At 45.4% G+C, this 24,948-nt stretch overlaps 1 protein-coding gene across 2 annotated transcripts in view; it reads right to left on the bottom strand.

Moving 5' to 3' along the window:
- Positions 1–4,306: 4,306 nt before the first annotated feature.
- LOC311622462 (scaffold attachment factor B1-like) overlaps positions 4,307–24,948 on the bottom strand; it is a 29,136-nt gene continuing 8,494 nt past the window's right edge. Inside the window, exons 6-21 of one of the 2 annotated variants that reach the window (XM_084883674.1) lie at positions 22,841–22,868; positions 21,397–21,907; positions 20,925–20,974; positions 20,124–20,218; positions 16,053–16,202; positions 15,890–15,972; positions 15,409–15,548; positions 15,147–15,235; positions 12,882–12,988; positions 10,273–10,569; positions 8,782–8,919; positions 8,525–8,567; positions 5,723–5,841; positions 5,330–5,436; positions 4,844–4,910; positions 4,307–4,619 (exon numbers count right to left, since the gene is read on the bottom strand). In XM_084883674.1, coding sequence (XP_084739800.1) covers positions 4,490–4,619; positions 4,844–4,910; positions 5,330–5,436; positions 5,723–5,841; positions 8,525–8,567; positions 8,782–8,919; positions 10,273–10,569; positions 12,882–12,988; positions 15,147–15,235; positions 15,409–15,548; positions 15,890–15,972; positions 16,053–16,202; positions 20,124–20,218; positions 20,925–20,974; positions 21,397–21,907; positions 22,841–22,868 — 2,154 coding nt within the window. In that variant the 3' untranslated portion in view covers positions 4,307–4,489. The remainder of the gene's footprint in view (positions 4,620–4,843; positions 4,911–5,329; positions 5,437–5,722; positions 5,842–8,524; positions 8,568–8,781; positions 8,920–10,272; positions 10,570–12,881; positions 12,989–15,146; positions 15,236–15,408; positions 15,549–15,889; positions 15,973–16,052; positions 16,203–20,123; positions 20,219–20,924; positions 20,975–21,396; positions 21,908–22,840; positions 22,869–24,948) is intronic. The other variant, XM_084883675.1, reaches the window with a different exon arrangement.

Below are 24,948 nucleotides of genomic sequence, written 5' to 3'. Positions count from 1 at the left end.
TCCTGGCCTGTGTGTTTGCCCCAAGAGCAAGAAGTGGTCCAGCTGGCTCTGAGTGTGTGTGCTTTTGGCTCCTGGGGGCTGCTCACAGCCTGATCTTGGTACATACCTTTCTGTCTGGTCCCTGACCACCAGGACCCTCACTCCATATGGGAAGTGGGAACAGATAGGTGGCCCCAGTGCTCAGGGCCCTGGGAAAGGGTTGAGAAAGTGCTGAAGGCCAAACTGGGCTGGGGGATCTGGGGTCTTAGCGGACTGAGCCCTGGGTAGGTCTCAGATTGGGAAAAATTCATCTCTCCTTTGCCATTTCCACTTTCATTCTTGCCTGGGGGAGTGGTCTGGTATTCTTTGGGAGCACAGGCCTGGAGGTCATTGCCCTCCCGACTTTATCTTACGGAGGTGCCCTGTTCCCTTCAGAAGCCTTCCCTAGCACACACACTAGATCATCTGTCAAGTGATCTGAACGTATCTGCTGGGAGGTTGGACTGTCTAGATGTTCCCAACCACTCCACCGCTTGGGGTCAGGTGGCCTCCGACAAGGCCTCAAGCAGAGGGCATCCCTCTGTTGTGACACTAGAAGGAAATCTGTGCCCCCGTCGGGGTGGAGGTGGGCATAGATAGGAGCCAGAGAACCTGACCTGAGAGCAAGGAGAAGACCCTGGCTATGGCTCTCTGAGCCAGCATGGAATTCTCTGTTTCCAAGAGTGCTGGTGTGTTCGTCCCTCAGTTTAGGGATAGAGCTCACACAAAACCATGATTCTGGGAAAAAGCTGCAGGTATTACATTGAGGAAAATAGAGGCCAGGCATTCCTCAGAGAAGCAATGCATCTGTTCACCTTACGACAAGGAGAGGTGTAGCTGAGGATGGGTGGCCTAACCTACTGTGCTTGGGGAGGCAAAACCGACAGAGACCTGTGCTACCATGGCCTCCATGGTGGGTCTCCCATGTCCATTGTGGCACATGAATGCTGCCCAGCTCCCTGCCGCCTCTGCACTTGCTGGGCCTCTACTGGGATGGGAGCAGGTCTAGGGTGAAGGCAGGATGGGCAAGGCCAGGGAGCATCTCTGACCCCTGGTGCTGCCCAAGAGGGACCTGGTTCTGGATATCAGAAGCAGGAGTGTGGCCCAAGTTCAGGACCCACCCAGCCTGGGTCTCTACCCACTGATCCCCCAGTCCCATTTGCCAATTTTTCAGATGGAGACACTTGCGTAGCCAGGTCAAAAGCTCAACCTGTCCACCAGGAGCCCAGATGGTTAACCTTAAATCCTACCTGGGACACAGGATTTCCACTTGCTTCACCCTCATGGGCCCATGAGGGATTTATACCCAGACTCATTCATCGGCTGTCTCCTGCATGTCCCCCAATGGGGATGGAACCTGCAACCTGGGCATGTGCCCTAACTGGGAATCAAACTGTGACCTGGTCTTAGGACATTCAGCCACAGCCATGCCATCTGGGCTCAACCCACCTTTATCAACTCTTTCATGAAGTGGGGAGAGACCTGCCAAGGCCACCCCACTGAACTTGAGCAATTGTTAAAAACCCTTTGTCAATCCAACAAAGCCTTCAGAAAAGGAAACCAACCTGTGTAAGTGTGCAAGGGGCTGCCCTGGGGGCATGCTCAGCTCTCCCGGCACCCTCACCTCCAAGCTGTGTCCTGCTGCTCATGAACTTTGTACTCAGTGTACGTGTGTGTATTGGGCATGGGCGAGTCCCCCAAAACTGAACCCAAGACCTTGTCTCTACAGCCTCTATGATTTACTTGTCACTGCCCACATGCTAGGCCCAGAATCAGCTGCTGGCTCCTGACTCCTCATAGCTACTCTCTCATCCTCCATGTAGATCCAGCCGCCAGCCCAGAGACGACTGCCACACTTGACCCCTCCATTGCCTCACTTAGTCAGACCCCCAATTCTTCTCTGTTTACTTGTATCATTACCAGTGCCAAGACCACCTCCCTGGCCTTCCCACCTCTAGGCCCTTCCCACCTTCGGCCCTTTTTCCATCTTCACAGCCAGCAGTGTCTTCTTCACCCTCTCCCCCGTCACACCTGTCTCCCCTGTTGCCCTATTTTTTTTCGAAGGACCCTTATGATGATATTGGACCTACTTGGATAACCCAGGGTCATCTCCCATCTCAAGTTCTTGCCAAGACCACCTCCCTGGCCCCACCTCTTTCAAAAAGTCAAGTCTGATCATGTCACTATCCTCAGAAATACCCGATGGCTCCCTACTACCCTCCTTGAGCCCAGATACCTCTCAAGGGCCCTTTTCTTAATCCCCTAGGTGCCCACTACTCACGGGCCCCCTTCACCAGGCCACCACCCTTCCTCGTGGCTGACTCCCCTAACCTATTCCTTCTTTCCTCAGACTGAGTTGAGGGTGCCCATGACAGCACCTACCACCTCGGCAGGGTTTCCTCATCTCAACATCACTAACATTCAAGGTCAGATGAATATTTTTTTGGGGGGGCATCCTGGGCTCTTTAGATATTGAGCAACACCACTGCCTCCACCCCTAAATGCCAGAAGCAACCCTTATTTCCCAGTCAAGACAACCAGGTCTCCAGGTGCTGCCAAATGTCCTCTGGGGACATATCACCCTGGTTTGAGAACTGCCTTAGGGGTTGGTATGAGTACCCTGTGGCTGTTGGCTTAACATGAATTGTTTCAGTTCTGGAGGTCAGAGCCTAACCCAGGTCTCACTGGGCTAAAATCCATGTGGTAGCAGGCCTGGCTCCTGGGGGCTCCAGAATCCATTTCCTGGCCTTTTCCTGCTCCTAGAGGCTGCTGCATTGCTTGGCCCTTCGGCCCTTTTTCCATCTTCACAGCCAGCAGTGTCTTCTTCACCCTCTCCCCCCTCACATCTGTCTCCCCTGTTGCCCTATTTTTTTCCGAAGGACCCTTATGATGATATTGGACCTACTTGGATAACCCAGGGTCATCTCCCATCTCAAGTTCCTTAGTTTTAAAAATCTGACCTGACAAGTCCCATTTGCCACCAGAGTTCGCTTTGCCCACCTCTGTCCTGAGGGAATTGTGCTAAGATAGGAGAGATGGTGAGTTCTGCTGAATGGAGAGACATGAGCCTCAAGGATCCTGTGTGTGCTGGGCTCAGGGTTTCCATGTCACCTGCTGAGAACAAAGTCCTACTGTGCCCATATGCTGGGCAAAGGCTGAGCCCCTTCCTTTATGCTGTCCAACTTTGGACCACATGGTCTGCAGGAGCCTAGTCTCTTCCTATAGTGGTTGGGGGCCAAACCAGCTTTTAAGTCTGAAAGAACAAGGTAACACACACACACACACACAACCGCTCTTGTGTTTCTCTGGAAACAGTTCTGTGGTTAATAGGTATCCTAGTGGACTAGAACTTGGGAGCTGCTATGTGGCCTTCAGAGAATTAGGCTATTTATATCTAGGGTGGAGGGGAGATGGCATGGGTTGGGACCGGATGGGGGAGTGAAAGGGAGAATAGGTAGGAAAGAGAGGTGGGGAATTCCCACAATGGTACCTCTTAAAGCAACCTAGGAGCTGCATTTTACAGTTGAGTAAATAGACTCAGAAATGAAGGAACTTGCCCCAAGGCAGGATGTAAATGCAGAACTTGGTCCCTTTTTCACAAGACAGGTGGTTGGTCTCTGGAACACAGAGGGCCCGTGGACTGAGCAGAGGAAATATGACTCCTTGAAGCTGAGGGTGGGAGACGAGCAAGGTACAAACCCTTGGAATACAGGAATGCTTGGTCCCTGAACACATCGGCCTCACACTTAAGGTCTCCTTCCTTCTCATGTCCTGACAACACCCCCTTCCACACTCAGACCCTGCCTCTCCCCCAGCAGAGTTCATCACTTCCTGGTATTCAACAGCTCCAGTTCCCGCAGCTCCCCACTTTGCTATTAACTTGTCCTTACCCCACTAGGATGCAGTTCCATTCATGTGAGTTCCGTAGATGAGTTAGATCTAGAGACAAAGTAGATGATGGGTGCTTGGGGAGGGGGAGGGGGAGATAAGTTAGTGTTTACTGAGTTCCAGTTTGGGGAAATAAGTTCTAAAGATGATTGGTGATGGTTGTACACAATGTGAATTAAATGCCACTTCTGAATGGTGCACATAAAAATAGTTAAAACAGTAAATTTCATGTTAAATATATTTTACCACACACAGAAAATAACAGCCTGTTCAGCAAGGGCTACAGGACTGCTGGAAACCCCACAGTCCCTGGAAGCTGCCCTCTTTCCCTAAAGGAAAAGCTGTGCTGAGTACAATTCTGTTTTAAAGAGGCAGAAGTAAAAAGAGAGGATGCTTTAAATAAAGGATATGTGAACAGAAACACTTTTATTACAAAAAACAAAACAAAAAACAAAACAAAATCCACATTGTATCAAGCAACAATATGGCAGCAGATAAAAAAAAGTTATTGTACAGAGTTTAAGATAAATCCTAACAGAACGTACTCTGGTTGCCACATGATGGAACACAGGATTCCAAGTACTTAGTAGCGGCGAGTGAAGCGAGCGTCGTTGGGTCGGCTGCCCCGGTTCTGGCCAGCAAATCCACCTTGCATTCCACCACGTGGGATCACGTGACCCCGAGAGGCCCCCCCAGGGGCAAAGCTGCCACGCCTGGAACAAATGCAGATGCTGTTTAGTGGGATGTGTTGGGTGCCTGTGAGTCACATGCTCTACAGAACCCTCCTTCCTCAAGCAGCAGCACCATGGGACAGACCTCGCACCATTTTAGGACACAGCATTAGGGGAGGCAGGATAAGTTGGGAAGACTTGAATGTTTCGAAAACTCCCCCAAGGCAAGCTAACATATACAGAGACCGACCAACAGAATGCCTTACCCTGATATCCCTCCCCTGTTCATCATGTGACCTGGTCCAGAGTGACCAGACATGCTTCTCTTACCACCTGGAAAACAAGGACACTTTTCACATGGTGCTTCCAAGCACAGAACGCAGTTTAGAGGACAATGACACAGGGTTCTGGTGTGTCCAGTCCCTTTCTTGAGCCACCCAGTCAAACCAAATCTCACAGGTCCCCAGTGAATGTATAAGCACCAGAAGGCCACAGGACGGTCCTCACTAAGTTACACGGGGGAGGAGTTACCAACACCCATATCACTCTTCTGTGCCAACCCTCACTCCCCACCGCACCCCACCCAGTCATTAAGGGGCTTCTCCTCTACCAGCCCCTGGGGAGGAAGAGCAGAGAAAGTACTCCTGCTCTCAGAGGAGGGGGATTAGCAATGATTAGTGAAGAGCAGGTGCAGCTTCAACTTTCTAGAAGCTTCTCTACGGACAGATGCTTCCCTGAGAGCCAGTCCTTACCTTGCCACCTCTTGTGGCCCCTGTCTATTATGCCTCCGTCAGCAGCACCCTGCCATGCACGCTCATCCTCAATTCTTCGACCATGGTCCCCCCAGTCACGCCTGCCCCTTGGAAAGAAACATCTCTGATTTGGAGGGCCCCATCTCTGCCTCTCAGAACAGCGACAGGAGTGGGTTCTGGGGCTTGGGTTTAGCATTCTGTGTTCCCAGCCCCCATCCCTTCAGGCAGTGGGGACTGAGGGAAACAGGGTGGCTCTGGCCCCATGTTACTCAAAGAGCTCCAAGGTGGCCTGAGTCTCAGAGCCAGTGCTCATCTCACCCCCGAAGACGGTGGGTCCTCAGCCTACCAGCTCTATGTGAGGCCCACAAGGGAACTGGAGTGTGAGACACAAACCTGGGTGGAGGAGGCAGCCCCCGGCCCTCGCTCATCCTCTTGTCAGAGCCGTATCTGCCCCACCCGTCACGGGAGTCCCGTCCGTGGCGCTCTGGTCCTCCGTGGCGTTCAGGATAATGCTGAATGTTAAAGAGCCAAAATGAAAAGGCTTTAGTATTAACCCCTCATCCCAAGGCCTTTGGGGCAACAAGGCAATAAAGACAACTACTACTCAGAAGCACTTGCACACCCGAGTCCATGTTGCCAGGCACTCTGCACACTGCCTTATGCCACACATGCCATTTCATCTCACATGACACAGCTGCATCGCTGAAGCCTGCTCATGGCCTGGTGAAGAGCAGGTGCTCAGAGACAAGGAAAAGGAGGAGAAGGAGATGGAGGAGGAGGAGAAGGAAAATGAGAAGGAGAAGGATATTTAGGGCTGAGATTCACCCTAATCAGAAGGCAGAGAATTGAGAGACTGAGGGACTGAGGGGTGCTGGCACCTAGCAACTGCTCCATGCCCAGAATGAGTCCCTGTGCTAACAATATAAACACCCCTGCAGAGCCACGGAGTACAAGGGCCACAGGGATCCTTTAACACAACTCACTACTGGGCCTGGCATTATGCCCCTGACCTGCCACCGGCTTTGCACCAACAAGCACTGGGCTGCGCAGCCTCAATAGTGCCTGGACCCATTCTTTGTGCTCCAAAAAGGAGGGATGAGAGAAGCCCCTGTCTGTTAGAGGAACATCCATGGATGACTTTAGGAACCAAGGAGGTGGCTTTCCCTCCATGATTTGCTGTTCCACAAACCCTACCGGTGACCTTGGGGGATTTGCCCCAGAACCACATTTGATATGAGAGGGAACCAGAAGGGAGCCCTGGTCATGAAGCGCCTTGGATGTCTGCTATAGCAGCCCAGTCACTGCCCACAGCCATGTTCACATACCCCTTAGGCTGGGAGCCCTCCAAGGCCATGCCCTTACATGAAGCCCCAACTGCCACCTGGTCTCTTACCCCCAAATGTGCACGGAGACCTCCCCTCAACAAGAGAAGATAAGGTGTCAGTTTTACCAGGTGGACAAAACAGCATTGTCCCTTCAAGGGGCAAAACCAAAGACCGAAGTATCCACCAAAGTCTGTGCTGTCAAAGAGAAGCTGTTTGTTTGTTTATTTATTTATTTAATATATTTTATAGATTTTTAACAGACAGAAAGGGAGAGAGACAGAGAACTAGAAACGTCGATGAGAGAGAAACATCGACCAGCTGCCTCTTGCACACCCCGTACTGGGGATGTGCCCGCAACCAAGGTACATGCCCTTGACCGGAATCGAACCTGGGACCTTTCAGTCCGCAGGCCGACGCTCTATCACTGAGCCAAACCGGCTTCGACCAAAGAGAAGCTGTTTAAAGCGGGCCCCTGAAACAACACTTCTACAAAATAAATCACAGCTCAAGATTTACAGAGCTTCGTTTGATTGTGGACAAAGACTAAGGTTTAAGAAAGAATGAATTTTTATACATAGCCTTCTATCTAAAAACACATAACTGGACAGAGGAGTATTTAATAAAGGGAAGCAGGAAAGTTCAACTTAGCAAGACCTGGTTCTTTAAAGCCCATTTCCACCTCTTTCTGGCATTTTAAAGTTTAACCAATTCTTTTGTCAAACTAACTAGCCCATGTAACAGTTCAACAAGGCCCCGAAGGTCTGTGCTATTTCCCCTTTCTGTTGTCATATGTCATCATCTGTCACTAAAAACAACAAATCCTTTCAGTTTTGCATTGTCTGATACCAGATGAAAACCTGCTAGCAATAACAGCTATGTGTGGGGGACTGTGCAAACACTTTCTCTGACCATGTGGTCTCATTTATTCAACCACCTATGTGGTACAATAACCTCATTTCACAGCTAAGAAATCAGCTCCGCAAAAGTGGTGGCACCAGGCATGACCCTGGTTCTGATTCTAGAGCCTTGACAGTTTAACCACCGTGTTCGACTTCTCCACCAAAGAAAAACCTTCAGACTAGGTCTAGATTTGGCTGTATGTAAGATTTATCTCCAAGAGTAGAGAAAACTCATGCGAGGATCACAGAATTAGTCCTGAGGTGGCAGAGGAACCCCTCGATATACCAAGAAACCAAGCCACCCTCAGCCACGTTCTTAGGAAATGATGGACAGGCCGGGAAAGATGCTGGAGTCAGGGAAAGGATAGACTCATAGGACAGCAATTCTGCTGAACATCAGCCTGACCACAACCTTCTCTCAATCCCTTTGATTTTCCATTTAACTACTCAAGAGTTGGTGCTCCTTGGGAAATTTCTGAATCCACATGTAAGATAGGAAATAAAGTAGAAAACTAAGCTTATTTCCTAAGGTGTTAATTCTGCAAAGGGAACGAGTGTGGACAAGAGGCTGGGATGCTATCTAGCATCAGCAGGGAAGGCTGAGCAGGGACCACAGGTGCACTTGGATTCTACAAGGAAGAGTGGCATCTTTGAGCTGTGTAGGTCACAAGGTATATTCCTACAGAGGCTTTCAGACTCACGCTAGGCTCTCTAGCATTTTACTCCCAGTGCATTTAGTTTCTAGGCGTATAGAACTTGAGGTCAAATCCAAAAAAGGCTTCAGAAAATCTGTTGAGTTTTCCAAACAAGATGAGCACAATTCAAATTGTCATCTCACACACAGTGAATGGCTGCCCTTCTCCTTTACTCATTCTCGCACTGATGTAAAAGGGAGGAGGAGGAAGGCTGGTAGAAGAACAAAAGAGAACTCAATGGGAAAACTTGGCCTACAACCATAGTTTCTGACTTACCGGTCCTTCTCTATCTCCCATCATTGACCTTGAACCTTCTCTCCTGAAAGAGATAATTGAAAAGAAACCGTAAGGAGCAAGTGGTTAGACCACCAAATAGAAAATATCTCCCAAACTGAATCCAGTACTCCACATACACACTGTTCAAGTGGATTCACAGAACCTAGAAGGGCCAACCTCACTTCCATGCTATTAGGAATGACCCAGGACAAACAGCACCTGCAATAAGTAGGCAGGATTGTGGGGGCTCAGCTAACCTGTCTACTGAGTGGTCAGGGTAGCGGCCCCGGTCTCTGTGGTCGAAGTCGTGGAAGCGGTCGTGGCGGCTGAAGTCAGAGTGGTAACGCTCATCCAGGGCAGCTCTCTTGGCTTCTGGCCAATAGGCATCGTCTCGCCTGGGATGGGAAGAAAGGGCTGAGTGCATGTCCCCCCCCCCAAATAAACCATCTTGTGGGTGCTGATGAACTACCCCCCTGAGACTAACCCTGGCCCCTCCACTTAATTTGATCAATATAGTATTCTTTGCTGTACAAGCTGAGAAAGGCTGGGTGACGTAAGGTATGATTGAAAGCCCTGGCTGGTACTGTGCAGTGGTTAGAATGTTGGACTGCACATTGAAGGGATCACAGGTTTGATACCTCATTAAGGCATGTACCTGGGTTATAGAATTGATCCCCGATCCCTGTTGAAGTGTGTGTGGGTATCTCTCACCAATCGATGTGTATCTCTCACATAGATGTCGCTTTCTCTCTCTGCCACCCTCCCATATTCCCTCCATTCCATTCTAAAAATCAATGGAAAAAATATCCTCAGGTGAGGATTAACAATCAAACAGAAAAATCTGACTGAATGACTTTCTATTTTGTTCAACACATCCATTCCCCTATGTAGAAAAGCTTTGGTTGGCCTGTAAGAGTTGATCACACATACTCATCTGCAGAATGGCCACCCTGAGGGTTGGCCTCATTCTATCAAGACAGCAAACAAGAGATGTTATTGGGGTTCTATAATGTACTTCTGTGTCTTCACCCAAGACACTGGCTTGACCCATTAAAGACATCTAGTGGGGAGGTCTTTTAGAAGTATTTGAAGTGATGTTTGAAAACATTTATGAGTAGAACAGACTCCCAGCATCAGTATTCTGCACAAAGGCATTGAAAAGTCCTGAATGAATCTCAAGACCTCTTATAGAAGTCATGTGGTATGTTATATAGAGACCTCTTTTAGCTCAAGGAAGAAAAAAGATAAATGCATTTGGAAACACTCAGAAAGAATACTGCTGGGATTACCACCCAGAGTCCTCACAGCAGGGTTCAAATTTAGTCCTCTTTTTCACTGGTGGTTAGCACTTTAGTTTCACGTACCACATCAATATATTTTGTAACAGAAAGTTTTATTATTTGAATAAGCAAAGATAAATTACTGCAATGATTCAAAGCCTGGAAGGGGCTCAGAGCAGGTGCTCTTTGGTCTGCCTGCCTGGGTACCTGAACTCCCCCCTCAAGGAATCTGCTCTGGGACTGGAAGATAATGCCTTCATCAGCACAACTTTCTCCAACTATTTCCGCACTGGACCTCAGACCATTGCAGATTCCCCGACCAAGTACAGGGGATTGAGTTGGACTGTAGCAAGTCCTAGAGCTTCCTTTTAAATAAGAATCGGAAGTGAACCTGATTTTGGGAACCATAACACAATTCTTAATGTCATAGGCCACCCAAGGGTAGCCGGTAGGAGCAGCTCGGCTTACCGGCCATCCACATCATAGGGCCTCCGCACAGCAGGCCGCCGTTCCTGCTCATAGCGTAATTCCTGCTGACGCCGCAGCTCCTCCCGCTCTCGGAGAATGCGCTCTTGCTCCTTCCTGCGCTCATGCTCCACATGCATGCGCTCCCGCTCTAGCCGCTCCCGCTCCATGCGCTCCCGCTCCAGGCGGTGTCGATGGAAGGCCAGCCTCTCTCGGGCATACTCCAGCTCCTCCTGCTCCCGCTCCTCCTGCTCCCACAGTGCCTGCATGAGCTGCTCCCGTTCACTGCGCTCACGCAACCTGTGGGCAGAGAGCAGCAGCTGCAGGGCCGAAAGGCCGCAGGGCTGTGGCATCGCCTAGTGGGGTGAGCTTAATGAATGCAGAGCAGCCATGGAATACTGCAGAAATGTAGCCTGCAGGGCTGGGTGTAGACCTCAGAACTGCTGCTCTAGCAGGAAGAACAAGGATGGAACCCACTGCATATAAAAGAGAGGCAAGAGCCTGGAAACTAAGCTTTGGCTGTGCTTACAGATGAGTCTAAGACCAGCCAGGTTATAGCAAAGGGGTGTGTGTGGATTCTACAATATAAACTAAGATCTTTCTGGAGTTCAACATCTGATTCTGTAAAATTACCCATTAAAAATAAGAAACAGAACATAGTTTTCATAGAAAGTCTGAATTAGAACCTTTGCTCTCTAAATCATCAACTTCAATTAGTCACAGTGAAACCAAGCTAGTGCACTAGAATCAAAATCATTTGATGCTGTTATATAAATTCAGGTGAATTTAACAACAAGCAAGGGCCTGTAACAGCTGAGTTGTAAAGTGCCTTTAAGACCATGCAAGGCCCCTGCCCCATGCTGGAGAGCCATTCTTGTGGTAGTGACACTGATCATAGTATAGCACGTTTCCTCCAGTCTCTGTATATCTGCGAGCCTGTCTCCTTTCCATCTTTTGCTATGCACTTACACATATTTGTACTAACAGAAATGCATAATCTTGCCTTGTTTGTGTCTGTATTTAGGACAAAATGGCAGCTTCCTTGGCTCACGTAACACATCCAGAACCCTCCCCATTTTGTATTTTTTCATGGGCTTTCAGGAAGGAGCTCGTGGAGTAGGCAGGTTTATATAACCAGCACCCAGAGGCAGACCTCATGGTTGCTCCCAATCTCACAAAAAGGGACACCCATATCCCCATTGTCCTGTGCATAAGTTCCTCCAGGGAGCTTTGAAGAGGTGGCATTACTGTGTCTGGGACACTAGGAGTTAGAAGTGTGCCTATGCAGAATGTCTCCCTGGCTGTGTGCCATGTCCACTCCCACCCTACCAATACCCGTCTCCCACACTATAATTCAAATGGTGGATCAAACTAAACTGCTGAATGAAAAGCTGGTCTCACTGCTGTTTTCATCTCAATTTCCCTGATCCCCAGGGAGGCTGAACCACTTTCTACAGGTTTCCTGGACACTTGAATGTCTTTTATCCATTTTACTATCAGGTTTTTTCCTTATCACAGTGATTTCAAATGACCTTTATTCCCAGCTGTCATATGTCTTTGACTTTTTTTTCCATCTTTCATTATAGAAAGGTTAACCCTTTGCACTCTGAACCATTCTGGACATTGGCTACCAGCTACTCGACGCTACTTTGCGGCGGAAATGTGCGTTGAATTAACTCAATTCCCCGTAATCACTAATAAACTGCAATGTCCCCTAAGAGGGGACAGCAGAGTGCAAAGGGTTAAGTTATGATTTAGTCTACCTCATGACTTTTCAGGACCTCTAAAGCTAAAATTCACAAATATACTTACTTTCATATTATATGAATGATTTTAATTTTTATGCTTGTGTTCAGTCATCAGTTCATTTTAACTATTTTGTCAGGGACATTGGTGAGTTGGGAGACCCAAAGGAGTGTCAAAAGAACAAATGACCCGAAGTCATTTTTGGGAGAGTCTATCACTACTGGGAAATGTCATTTTTATCAGGTTAATTTCCACATGTACATGGTTCGGTTCTGCAGATTTATTTGCCAATTACATTATGAAAGTAAAAATTTCCGCTGCCCAATGCCTTTCCCTCTTAGGCATAAAGTTCTGTATGGGACATTAAAAACAGTAACCCATTCCCTTTCCTCTAACTTTCTAGACTTTTTTTTTTTTTTTTTAACTACAGTTTAAAAGTTCTATCTTGATAAGGAAAAGTTTCACTCAATGTGATCAACACATCCACTTCCCCTATGTAGTTTTAGTTTTTAAAAAATTATAAAAACTTTTCTTTTCTCAGCTTATTGAAGGAAGAGGATGTCTCAGCTCTCTCAATATCTGTCCCACCTTTTTCATAGCTTCCGGAGCAAATCGGAGTAACTAACATGAGTGCACCAATAAACATTCCATCTCCTGCCACTGTTCCCTTCCATAATCTTCAGGAAGAGATGAGCCGATTTACATGAGAAAATAATTTGAAAAAGCCTAAAAGTCACAGCATGGAAAATGGAAACCAAAGGGGCCAACAGTTTCCACCCACAGCGGGCTTTGAAATAGCCTCGGACACAGTTATAACCAGTTCAGGGAAGCAACCAACCAGTGAACATTTCTGGACCCTGACTCACCTGCGGGACTCCGAGTCTCTTGATTTCCGAGGCTCTTTGACTCTATCAAAGGACACAACAGACCGCTTCTCTCTGCTGGCTGATTTGCGATCCTGGCTCTTAGAAACCTGGTTCACCAAGGAACATTACGAAGGTAGAAATGACAACAGAAACAATCATGACCAGGTCCAAGCATCCAACATGAAGATAAGAAATGAAGATTAATGAGATAACTAGGTAACAAGAGGTTCCCTCCTAAGGAACTTCATATATTGCTTATAATTCAAAATCACAGATCTTCATCACCATTTAATACTAATATACAGGTGATGCAAAAGTAGGTTTCCAGTTGTTCATATGGAAAATACAATAATTAATAATAAAAGATCAAAGAAGTATTTTTTAATCCTTTGTTTTTTGCATCCACAGTAAATTCCTTAATCTTGTAGTTTTTGTTCATAATTTAATATGCAGTGAGTGTCCAACTGAGGCCCCTTTTGGTATGTGGGAGGATTCCTTATTTGTGCTGACTGCATTCTTTTTGAGATCTACCTATTTTAGCCCTAGAATCCACACTTTCATTTTTTACCATTTTCTTAAAAAATGTATTTCTATTAATTTCAGAGGAAGGGAGAGGGAGAAAGAGAAACATCAATGATAAGAGAATCATCAATGATAACAGAATAATTGATCGCCCGCCTCTTGCATGTCCTACACTGGAGATTGAGCCCGCAACCCAGGCATGTGCCTTGACCAGGAATCGAAACGTGAGCTCCTGGTTCATAGGTTGATGCTCAACCACTGAGCCATGTGGGCCGGGCCTAAACATTTTTAATAAAGTAACAGTAAAGGCTACAATATATTAAAATATTTGCAAAAACATGTACTTCCATAATCAGAATTTTTACTTGCAACTGATGCACACAACTCAATAGCTGGAATGGTTTGTCATCTGTGCAGCACACGGTTAACATAATGGGCCTAGGGTGGAATCTGGAAACTTGATGCTCCAGTGTCCCCAGTGGAGGGTTAACAGGTATGGGTGGTTCACTATGCCTGAAGTGTGCAAACTATAGTTACCCAGGAACACCTGCTTTCCTTCTGGGAGTTGGGAATTTGATACATGCTAAGTAACCAGCCCCAATAAAAATTCTGCCTGAGACTCTAATGGGCTTCTGTGGGCAGAAGCATCACCCGTGGGTTGCTGCATTTTCACTGCTCTGTGAGCCTTCATGGGAGGAAGGGAAGCAAAGGAGCTGGTAAAGGGTTCCCTCCAAACTCTGCCTGTCTTTCCCATGATCCACTGTGTATGCTCACAGCATCGTTGTAGCAACCTTAGCTGGAAGTACTCTTATAAGCTCAGTCCACAGGTCCCTCTAGTGGACTAAATGTGGGTGATCCTGGTACCCACATCTATCAAAGTTGTAAGGTTGTCAAAAGTTGAATGTATGATTATCAACACTGTCCATGACCCTAATGGAAGGGAGACCGAAGCAGTAAGAACCTAACACAGGTACTTTGTGGATTCTGTGTTCTGCAGAGCATCTGCAAAGAAATAGTACAGCTGAAACCGGTTTCGCTCAGTGGATAGAGCGTCAGCCTGCGGACTGAAGGGTCCCGGGTTCGATTCTGGACACAGGCATATACCTTGGTTGCGGGCACATCCCCAGGAGGAGGTGTGCAAGAGGCAGCTGATCGATGACTTTCTCATTTATGTTTCTAACTCTGTATCTCTCTCTTCCTCTCTGTAAAAATTCAATAAAATATATTAAAAAAAAAAAAAAGAGAGAAATAGTACAGGTGGCTGGAGGTTGGCTGGGTCACATGTAGATTAGGAATGCACGATGTTGTACTGTTGAAACTTTCAGGGCAGGCAATGAAAATGGACTGGTAAACACTGGCTCAGGGAATAGGTCAACCATTCCCCTATTTGAATCTTAATATTACCTTTAGAAAAAAAGCTCAATAATTCTCATCAGGACAAAGTTAAGTATAAAGGAAAGCATTTACTTACTTATTCAGAATTTTAAGAGTTTATTGGGGAAAAAGAGTTTATCAGAACAAAACGGACAGCATGAGCCAGAGAGCAAGATCTCATGTGCTCCTAAAGGAAAGCTTTAAAGCTTTTTTTTTTTTTTTTTTTTTTTTAAGTTCAAGATATCTACATTTTGAAAGGGAGACCTTTCTCAAATTAACCTCAAGAATCTCTAAAACACACTTAGAAATGTAAATGGATGTCAAATGAAAAAAACTGCTAAATGCCCTCGTTAGAAAATCAATACTCACTCTCTCTTTGGATCTCGATGTTTTGACACTAATAACAGGCACACCTTTAGATTTATCCATTACTACAGTCCTCTCGGTTCCTCGACTACCTACAGGAAGAAAGGTGTAAGGTAAGAAACAAGAAACACCCAAAGGAGAAAAAAATACTGAACTCTATGGAAAATAAATCTAGTTTGTGTTGCCAACCGATGACAGTAAACCAACAAACCACAAGGAACAGAGCTCAATGCGGCTCTTCCATATCGGTTAGGCGGTAGGCTACCTGATTTTGTGGTTCGAGATCGCTCTGATGGGCCAGGTTTCTGATCATCTGGATCTTTACTCTTTTCTCCACTTCCATCTTCACCCTTTCTAGCATCATCTTTTCTGTCAGCTTTATCTTCCCTTTTAAGGTTTGCTGATCTAGGGAAGACCCCAAAACAAACAAGTGTGTTAGATCAGGTATTCTGATAAACCAGCCAGCCATTATCAGATTTTTGCCATGAGCACCAAGTGCCAAGAAGGAGGCTGCCTCAACTGGCATGGACATGACAACCAAGAACTAGGAGTCTATCCTGCTTTCCCCAAGTACCCGTGGATTAAGGAAATCCAGCATAATGACTGGTGCTGGAACTGCCTTACAACAAATGGGAAAAATAAAGGGGGTCAGGGGCCTCGTGCTCTTCCCTATCTGGGGAGAACTTGAAGAATGTGAAGCATGGAAAAAAATCATCCTGGCTACAATTTCTTAGAAAAAAGAATACCTCTCACTCGTGCTGAACTTCTCTTTTTTCCCTTCACCCTCTCTTTTGTCAGAGGTTTTCTTTCCAGCAGGCTCATTTTTTGCCTGAAAAACAGAAGCAAATGGAAGTATTACCTTACTGTTTCCTCAAATAGTCACAGCCCTGGAAGAAAATGGCCCTTTACCTTTTCCACTGAGATCATCTTCCCGTGGAGCTCAGTCTTGTGCAGGTGGTTAATGCATTTTGTGGCCTCTTCCGCTGTGGACATTGTCACAAAGCCGTAGCAGCGAGCTCCAGGACTCCGAGCATTTGTCACAACCTTGGCACCCACCACCTCAAAGGAAAACACGGAAATATGTCTTGCACACAAAACCCTCCCACACAGTCATTACCGTTCACACTGCTTTCCTCTGATATGCCCCAAGTCACGCTTCCTCCTGGTATGAGGATCCATGGAAAAACCCTGTCACCAGGTGCCTGAAAAGAGGCAGATGACTGGGGAAGATAATGCTACTGTCTTGCAGTTAACTACTCCAAGGACCTTCTCCACTTATGGCTATTCCTCCAGGGAACCAGGATGGCAGTGTGGCAAAAGCAAAATGAAGGCAGAGTTCTGCAAACATTCCTTTAATATTGTCTCAAACTTGTAAAAAAGTTACTCTGAATATTCAGTCATAGATGTGAGCAGCAAATAGAAAGACACATCTATAGATGGCTATTGACCTAAAAACAAGTTTGTAACGAGTACTCTGGAAGCAGAATCCATCTCACTAGGAATAACAACAACTTCATTAAGATATTTGAAGCACTAAAGGTACGTTCTCACATACTGAGTAATTCCCCCAATCTTTCAGCTGATGTCTGGCACCAGGTCCTGGAGAAGCCCCATAGGAGCCAGTATTCATCCTTATTTTCCACGTGGAATCTTAGCCCCAAAGGAAGGCTTCAGAGTGGTCTGCTTCTGTGTTCAATGAAACCTATCGGGTCTAGTAATAATTAATGTCGTTTTTAAACATTCGTTTAAAATCTTGCTTGGCGTTGACTTGTATTGACATATCCTTCAAACACGTGGTATCTACAGAACGTGTGAAGTGCAATTAACAAGTTTTGCTTGAAAAAGTTTGTGTTTGGTTTGGTTTTTGTTGCAAAACTAGGGCTAAGAAGATGGCGGATGAAGAGCATATTCGGCACCGCATGCTTTACGAGTTCCAATTAAGAAGAAAAGCAAGTGAGGCTGCAAAAAACATCTGTAGTGCTCTTGGTCAAGATGCAGTTAGCGCCAGAAAATGCCAGAGTTGGTTTGAGAAATTTTGCGAGGGAAATTTTTCGTTAGATGACAAGAGTGGTCGAGGCCGTGTGTCCAATTTTGATCAAGAAGCTCTTCAAGCTCTTTTGGTGCAAAATCCTCAAATTACCCAACAAGAGCTTGCGACAACTTTAAATTGTTCACAAAAAACAATTTCCAATCAATTGCGTGCACTTGGCAAAGTCCAAAAGTTTGGAAAATGGGTTCCTCATGAGTTGACCGACAACCACCGTAATCAAAGAGTCACAATTTGCAGTTCGCTCCTCTCTCGTCAAAACCGTTTGCCGTTTTTAGAGCAAATTGTTACCGGAGATGAAAAATGGGTGCTGTATGTTAATTTGAAAAGGCGGCCTCAATGGTTGGACAAAAATGAGGCTCCGCAGCCCATGCCAAAACCTGACTTGCATGCGAAAAAAGTGATGTTGTGTGTTTGGTGGAATTTTAAAGGAATTCTTCATTATGAACTTTTACCATCTAACCAAACCATTACAAGTGCAGTGTATAGTGCCCAATTGGAAAGGTTAGCCCAGGGGTCTTCAAACTACGGCCCGTGGGCCACATGCGGCTCGCCAGAGGAGTCTGATCCTGCCCGGCAGGTTTTTTGGGCAGTGAGCGCAGCCGAGGTGTTACAGTAGGAATTAGTAGTTCATATGGTCCGGCCCTCCAGCTCTCTGAGGGACCGTGATCTGGCCCCCACTTTAAAAAGTTTGAGGACCCCTGGGTTAGCCCAAGCTTTAAGAGAAAAAGAACCCGCGCTGATTAATCGGAAGGGCGTAATTCTTCACCACGATAACGCACGACCGCATACTGCAAGAACCACTGCTGAAAAACTGCGCCAGTTGGAATGGGAAGTTCTCCCTCAACCTGCATATTCTCCTGATATTGCCCCTTCCGATTACCATTTGTTTCGTTCTTTGCAAACTTTCTTCTTGGAAAAAAATTTAATAATGAAGAATGCCTCAAAAATGCATTGACCGAATTTTTTGCATCAAAATCACAAGAATTTTACAACAGAGGGATTAAAATGCTTCCTGAGCGTTGGGCACAAGTAGTAGAAAACAACGGCAACTATATTGTTGATTAAATTTTGTTGTATTGTTTAAATAAATTCGATTTAAAAAGTATTAGAAAACAACATTAATTATTACTAGACCTAATACAATGCTCCCAAGAACCCATAGGTCTCAGGGTGACATTTCCCTGCTGAGAGCACTCATCTCCTCTGAGGCCTCAGGGGAATGAGGAAAGGCTCACCCGGATTACTGAGGCCCAGGGAGAAGTCAGCTATTTCTATCACCATGGCTTGTTTAATCTTCCCTTTGTTAGTTCTTGGACATCAATAACCAAGGTAAATACTGTTGGTTTTATCTCTTATAATTTGCTCAAGCCTTAATATGAACAAGGGCCTGTACCAAGTTTTACTTTGGCTTGCCCCAAAATCTGACTCTAACAGGAAAGGAGCCCTGGATGTAATTTATTTGGGAGGCAAGTCCAGGAGCCACAGGGAGAAGGTGAGAAAAAAGGAAGGAAAGCCAATACAAGTGCCCTAACAAACAAAAAACTGTAGTGGGAACAGTGGGGGGTAGGTGGGTTGGAGGGGAAAGGGGCTGGTGCATGAGTGTCTATCAATCACTGCCTTTACCAAGGGCTGAGGAAGGAGGAAAGAGAGAGGGGCTGGGGGTGCCCAGGGGAAGTGGCCATAAATGCCTCAGCTGTAGATAAAAACAGGCTATGGGTGCCCTAACTGGTTTGACTGAGTGGATAGAAGGGTCAGGGACCCTGGTCAGGACGTGTGCATGAGGCAACACAAATGATGTGTTTCCCTCACATCAGTATTTCTTTCTGTCTTTCCCTCTCCTTTCCACTCTCTGAAAATCAATGGAAAAAATATCCTCTGCCCTAACTTAGTTTGGCTTAGTGGATAGAGCATCAGCCCATGAAATGAAGGGTCCCCCGTTCAATTCCGGTCAAGGGCACATGCCCGGGTTGGCGGCTCGAATCCCAGTAAGGGGTATGCAGGAGGCAGCTGATCAATGATTCTCTCTCATCATGGATGTTTCTCTCTCTCTCCCTCCCTCTCTGAATTCAGAAAAATGTATTAAAAAAAGACAAAAAGAAAAAGAAATCCTCAGATGAATATAATTTTTTTTTTTTTTAAATCAGGCTACAGGTGAGGGTCACAGGCAGGGCATCCATACCTCTGCTGTAGCTACATACCATCTTTAGGAGGCAGTAATTAAAGGTCCCTCAGTAGGATATAAAGTGGAGAAATAAGAAATGTAGTGACTGGATAGGAGTGGGGAAATATAGGATGGGATCAAGGCACTGGAAAGCAGAAGTACTGAGTACAATGTTTATTATTATTTGTTTTTCAATGGAAATAAACAAATATAAAATTTGTTAGATTGTCATGGAACTAAAACTATGACAACGCCTAAGGGTAGGTTATCTGGCTAAAAGCAGGTGTTAAAGTATAGAACAAAGGGCCAGTGTACAGATGATACAGATGTTCCCATAAGAGAATTGACATGAATCAGGGCACACAACTGTAAATGGCAGAGCTGGAACCCGTCACTGGTCAAGATGCAAAGGCTTGTACGTGTACAGCCTCACTTGTGCTGTCCTGCAGTTACCACTGGCTCACAGAGTGCTGATAGCATCCTCTGCCATGCCCTTTGCTACAGCCCCTGTAGCCCTTCTTGGGTTTAAGTCCTGAAGCCTTAAAAAAAAGTGGTAGCTTGGGGGCAGTGGATGGGGGAGAATAGAAAATAGAGGGGGTCTGGAGGTTCCACAGATCTCTCACCTCCACATGTAGAGGGATAGGTGATCCTGCACAGGCCATAAACTGTGAGCTCAAAGAACAGCAAGGTGTCAAAGTGGTCACTGAGAGGACAGAAATCTGCATATAAAGGCTTAAAGACATCTTCTCCAGAAAACCCTTGGTCTTACCTTTCCATATTTGCTGAAAAGATTCTTCAAATCTGTAGCTCTGGTGGTGGAAGAAAGTCCACTAACCCAAAAATTTCTACCAGAACTGCTACGACCTATTTAAAACACACACAAAGAGTCTGGTCAAGAATATAATTCAAACAATATCTTAAAGTCATTAGGAACCACATAAGTTCCCCCAACTGTCCAATATACCAGCAGCCCCCAAAGTCCACTGTCCTTACACAACTTGATTGACACACTAGACCCAACAGGACCTGCAGCAACGCTATTGACAACAGCAAGCCAGGGGCTGTTAGGATCATGGAAACTCCCTCAAAGTTACCAAACCATATCATGAAAAACCATGATGTGGCTTTTGAACAAAGAATGCTGGTATCTGTGTCAAACCACTTCAGGACTCCTTTCTGGTGATACATACTTTGCACCTACCCCAGTTATCGTTCTTTTTATAATACTAATTAAGAATGAATCTGGGTAGTAAAATGTCAAAGAAGAAAATTGTAATCGAGAGGTAAGGTGCTGATAAAGCTGAAATACCAGGTAACTCCAAGATATCTGACACCAGAGCATTTTTTTCCATTTCCAAAGTGCCTTCGTGAAAACAAGGGCCTGCATGACATTGATACATTAACCCGAAATCACTGGCCTGCTCCCCACTACCCAGGACATGCAGAGTGAAGAGAGGAGTGCAAAAAGACCCATGTAAGACACACAGACACATCTGAGTGAGAATTGCACTAACATACTGCACTGGTGCTGACGATACATAACCTACAAGACACTGCCGTAGGGACCTACCTTTGTCCTCTTTGGAAAGCCGTTTTGTATCCGAGTCATCTTCCACAGAACTAGAGAGAAAAAACAATGTCACCCCGGGAGGAAGAAGCAGAAAGGAAACCAACTCAAAATTATAAAACACGTGCTGAAGTTGCATACCTACCCGAAATTTAGTTCTGAAAAAATGATACCCCGACAAACTTGTATTGAAAATCTGACCTACCCATAAGATTTCAGACCCACAGGAGTTAATTAATTCGGCTGGACTAAAGATAATTAAGAAGAATTAAAGAAAACAACCATGACTGGTTGAGAAAAGAAAAAAGATTATATAATCAGTTTAAAATAAACAAAGAGAAATAAACATTCTTTAGAGGTAAATTACAATTTCGTCAGTCTGGCTGGCCAATTGTAGAAAAAACAGCTTATGTGTGTCATTAAACCACCAATGAAAAGGAGATAGTGTCTGGTCTAAAACTGAGAAAAAACAAACCTCATTTTCTGATCAGCGCCCTCACTGGCTGAGGACTCTTTAGGAGCCGGAGGGACTTCATTACAAGCTTCAAAAGCAAACTTCTTCACGTCTTCTTTGCTATCCCTGGGGTCTGGGCTTGAGGCTTCCTGGGGCGCTTCTGCCACCTCCTCGCTAGAGGCTTCTGTGTGCTCTGAGGCTTTACTACTCTGCTCAACTGGCTCCTCTAGCCCTACAGGCTCACAGTCCATCCTCTCGTCACCGCCTGTCTGCTCCACGGGCTCCCTTTTCACTACCGCTAACAGGGTGTCTGCCTCGCTCCACTGAGCTTGTGCTGTTGACTCGCTGGCCAAATCTAAGTCACCCTCCTCCGGGTGGCCGCTGCCAAAAAGGTCCTCTTCCTCCGCAAGCTTTCTGTCTGGCCCCACGCTACTTGTATCCTGTGCAAATGGCTGCTCCAGCTCGGAACCTTCTTCTTTTACTGGCTCAGATTTACAAGTTTCCCCCAAAATGTCGAGTATTTTCTCATTTTCTACGGATTTAACAGGAATAGAATGGCACAAGGTTTAATTACCAGGGAAATAAAGCAATCACAATTGTGGAACTGGCGCGGCTGCCACACTAACACGAAGAGAACTGCTAGCTACACAGAGATTGGAAAACCCATGGGTACACAAGTTACACTGGTTACACTACCTGCACGCCAACCGACTGTACAGTAAGCCGCTATGCTACATGGAAGAGAAAAGCATCCCAGAGATTTAACCCCCAAAACCTTCTGGCTGATTCTTGACAGTCTTCATTCTGTCGTCGTTTACATATGACTCTTCCAAATTTAGCTTCCAAAGTCCATGTTGTTTAACTGAATGTATCACCATTCACTGAACAGCTCAATTTCCAAATTTCTTTTAATAGAACAGTCCAACATGACAATCAGAATCTTTTCCATCGGTGCTCTGAGATATTTGAAGTCCAGAAAGTGAATAGTATTTGTTTGGAATTCTCATGAAGAAACTCTTTCCTCTTCTGGATTCCAGTAATGTCTCAATGTTTTAAAAATGTATCTCCCTGCCGCTATCTGCACTGCCTGAATTAAAAACCATAAAGTTAAGGTACTGTCCAATATCACAAGATCTGTTCTGTGGGGTACCGCAGTATTAGCTCGAGAGGCATGCAAACTCTTTCTACATACATTTAAGTGCCATTTATATTTAAAAAGGCATGAGATCGGTTCATCTCATAAATACATTTTGCAAAATGAGAAATTAGCCACTTTCACAGATCTGGTGATATGGCTGGGTTTCCAATCTCTATGATCATACCCTGGTATGGTCTGGATTGTAAACTTTTAAAACAATGTATACTATACTAGGGCTACTTTTTAAAATTAAGAATTCAAATTAGAGAAGGTGGAAAACTAGAATGATTCCAAACCCCCGCTGATAAATTTTTCATTGAACAGTACCTGGCTCCAAGGAGGGCTCTTCAATTTCCTGTGAAAAAAACACACACAAATAAATAAAATTAAAAAATAAGATTTGTACTACTTGGTTTATACCAAAAACTACAATAACTAAAAGGGAAATAAAAACATGGACTAGAGCATTCACAAATGCAACAGGGGGAGAACTTGCTTGTGAAGGAAAAGAGCTCTCACATCTGGCATTCCAGCTCCTTCTTCTGGGCCGCAAACCCCACGTTTCAGGCTACTCTCAAGCAACCTGGTCTCTGGTTTTCATTGTTTGCCGTTTCCCCAGTGCCTACTAACATTTCACTTCTCATGGTGATGAGCTGATCGCATGCCTATCTGTCCCTCTAGACGAAACTCTTAAATGCCAGGAGAACGGTGTTTTCATTTTTCTACTTTTAGTGTCTAACAGAATGCCTGACACATAGCAAACAACCAGGTTTTCAGTAATTAATGTAGCATTAGTTTAGAATATTCACAAGACTGAGGGAATACAGGCACGTAGTTGGAAACTGTTATTTTGCAGTTGTACCACAGCTACCCCTTTGTCACCTGAGAGCTCTCCACGATTACATAGATCTCCTACAATCAAGGTCCCCACTGGGTCAGCCCTAATTCCTCAATATCCCTCCAACCCTTCTCAGGAAGCCCTGCCAATTCAGACCATTGTTATCCCTCACCTACAATAGCCTCTGGTTTACTATTCCCATCTCCATCTGTCTGCACTTTTGCCACCATAATGAGCACATGCCCCTCTGGGGCCTAAAAACTTTAGAAATGGCCCCTCACATCACCTCCTTCCCCAACAGGCCCACTTGTTCCCTGACCTCACTCCCAGCCATGTCTTACACATTTAGGTGAGGGGTCCTCGAATCATAGAAAGGTCACCCTGAATGGCTTCAGAGGCTGAAGGGCCTTCCTCTCAATATGTAATGCCTGTCCCCTACAAAGTACATTATTCTAGAATTCCAGTCAATAGTGATGAGCACTATTTAAACATCGTATGTGTACATATATTAATCACTAGACAGTACTAGCAAGTTGGAACAATTAGTGTCATCTTTTTCTCAGATTAGGGGACTGGCAAAGAACGATTGACAAACTTGCTCAAGAACACACAGCACATAGAGCACAGATGTAAGCAAAGGCTGCATACCAGTCAGGCCAATTCCCAATGCTCTGTTTATGTATGTACTCCACGCATGGAGGACTGAGACCATTTTTTCTTCTCACTCATGTCTGTGTCCACACCATCACATCACAGGTACTTCACATATATCTCATAAATGGTTGTGGATGGTCTGTATCTTTCCCTGGAAATTGACCTGCCCTTCTAGGAAGCCCTAGGAAACTGTTCACTTTATTCAGTTTCATTTAAATGTTAATCAAGTTTTTAACATAACATATGCCACTTTGGGAAGTAAAACACTATGAGCAAAACAAAGAATCATGCTAGGTAGAACAATTCTCTCAACTTTTTCCAAAAGAAAAATGAATATATTCCCATTTGTCTCTGGAAAGGGTTATGTGCTTTCCATTTTAACTTGGGAGTCCGTTGACCTAAAAAAACTCAGTGAAACACCAAAACTGGCTCCTCCTTTCTTTGCATAGGGAGAAATAAAATGCATCTTTTCAAATCAAGAGAGACATCAGTCCTAAAGATAGCTGAGTTCCAGGAAGTTTTATTTTTTGAGGTTTGCAAACTCCTTGAGGCTAGGGCTCTACTTAACCAGTAACAACCAACCTTGCCCTGCCTGGCAGAGCCAAAAGAGATTATTTTATTTAAAAGGTGATTTCTAATTAAGCAGCACAGTTAACATTAAAAAAAAAAAAAAAATCAATCAAGGACTGGAATAAGCTGACTGTATTTTCATTTCCTTACAACAGTTCCTATTAAAGCCCTAGCCAGCTTGGCTCAGTGGATACAGCATTGGCTTGTGGACTGAAGGGTTGCAGGTTTGATTTTGGTAAAGGGCGTAAACCTGGATGGCAGGTTTGATCCCCAATAGAGGTTGTGTAGGAGGCAGCTGATGATTCTCTCTCATCATTGATGATCCACCCTCCCCCCCCCCCCACTCACCATCTCTAAAATCAATAAAAATCTA

This window comes from Pipistrellus hanaki (assembly GCF_964339955.1).
Source record: "Pipistrellus hanaki genome assembly, chromosome: 5".
In the NCBI taxonomy this organism is placed as follows: Eukaryota; Metazoa; Chordata; class Mammalia; order Chiroptera; family Vespertilionidae; genus Pipistrellus; species Pipistrellus hanaki.
This window is presented reverse-complemented; position numbering and strand designations above follow the sequence as displayed.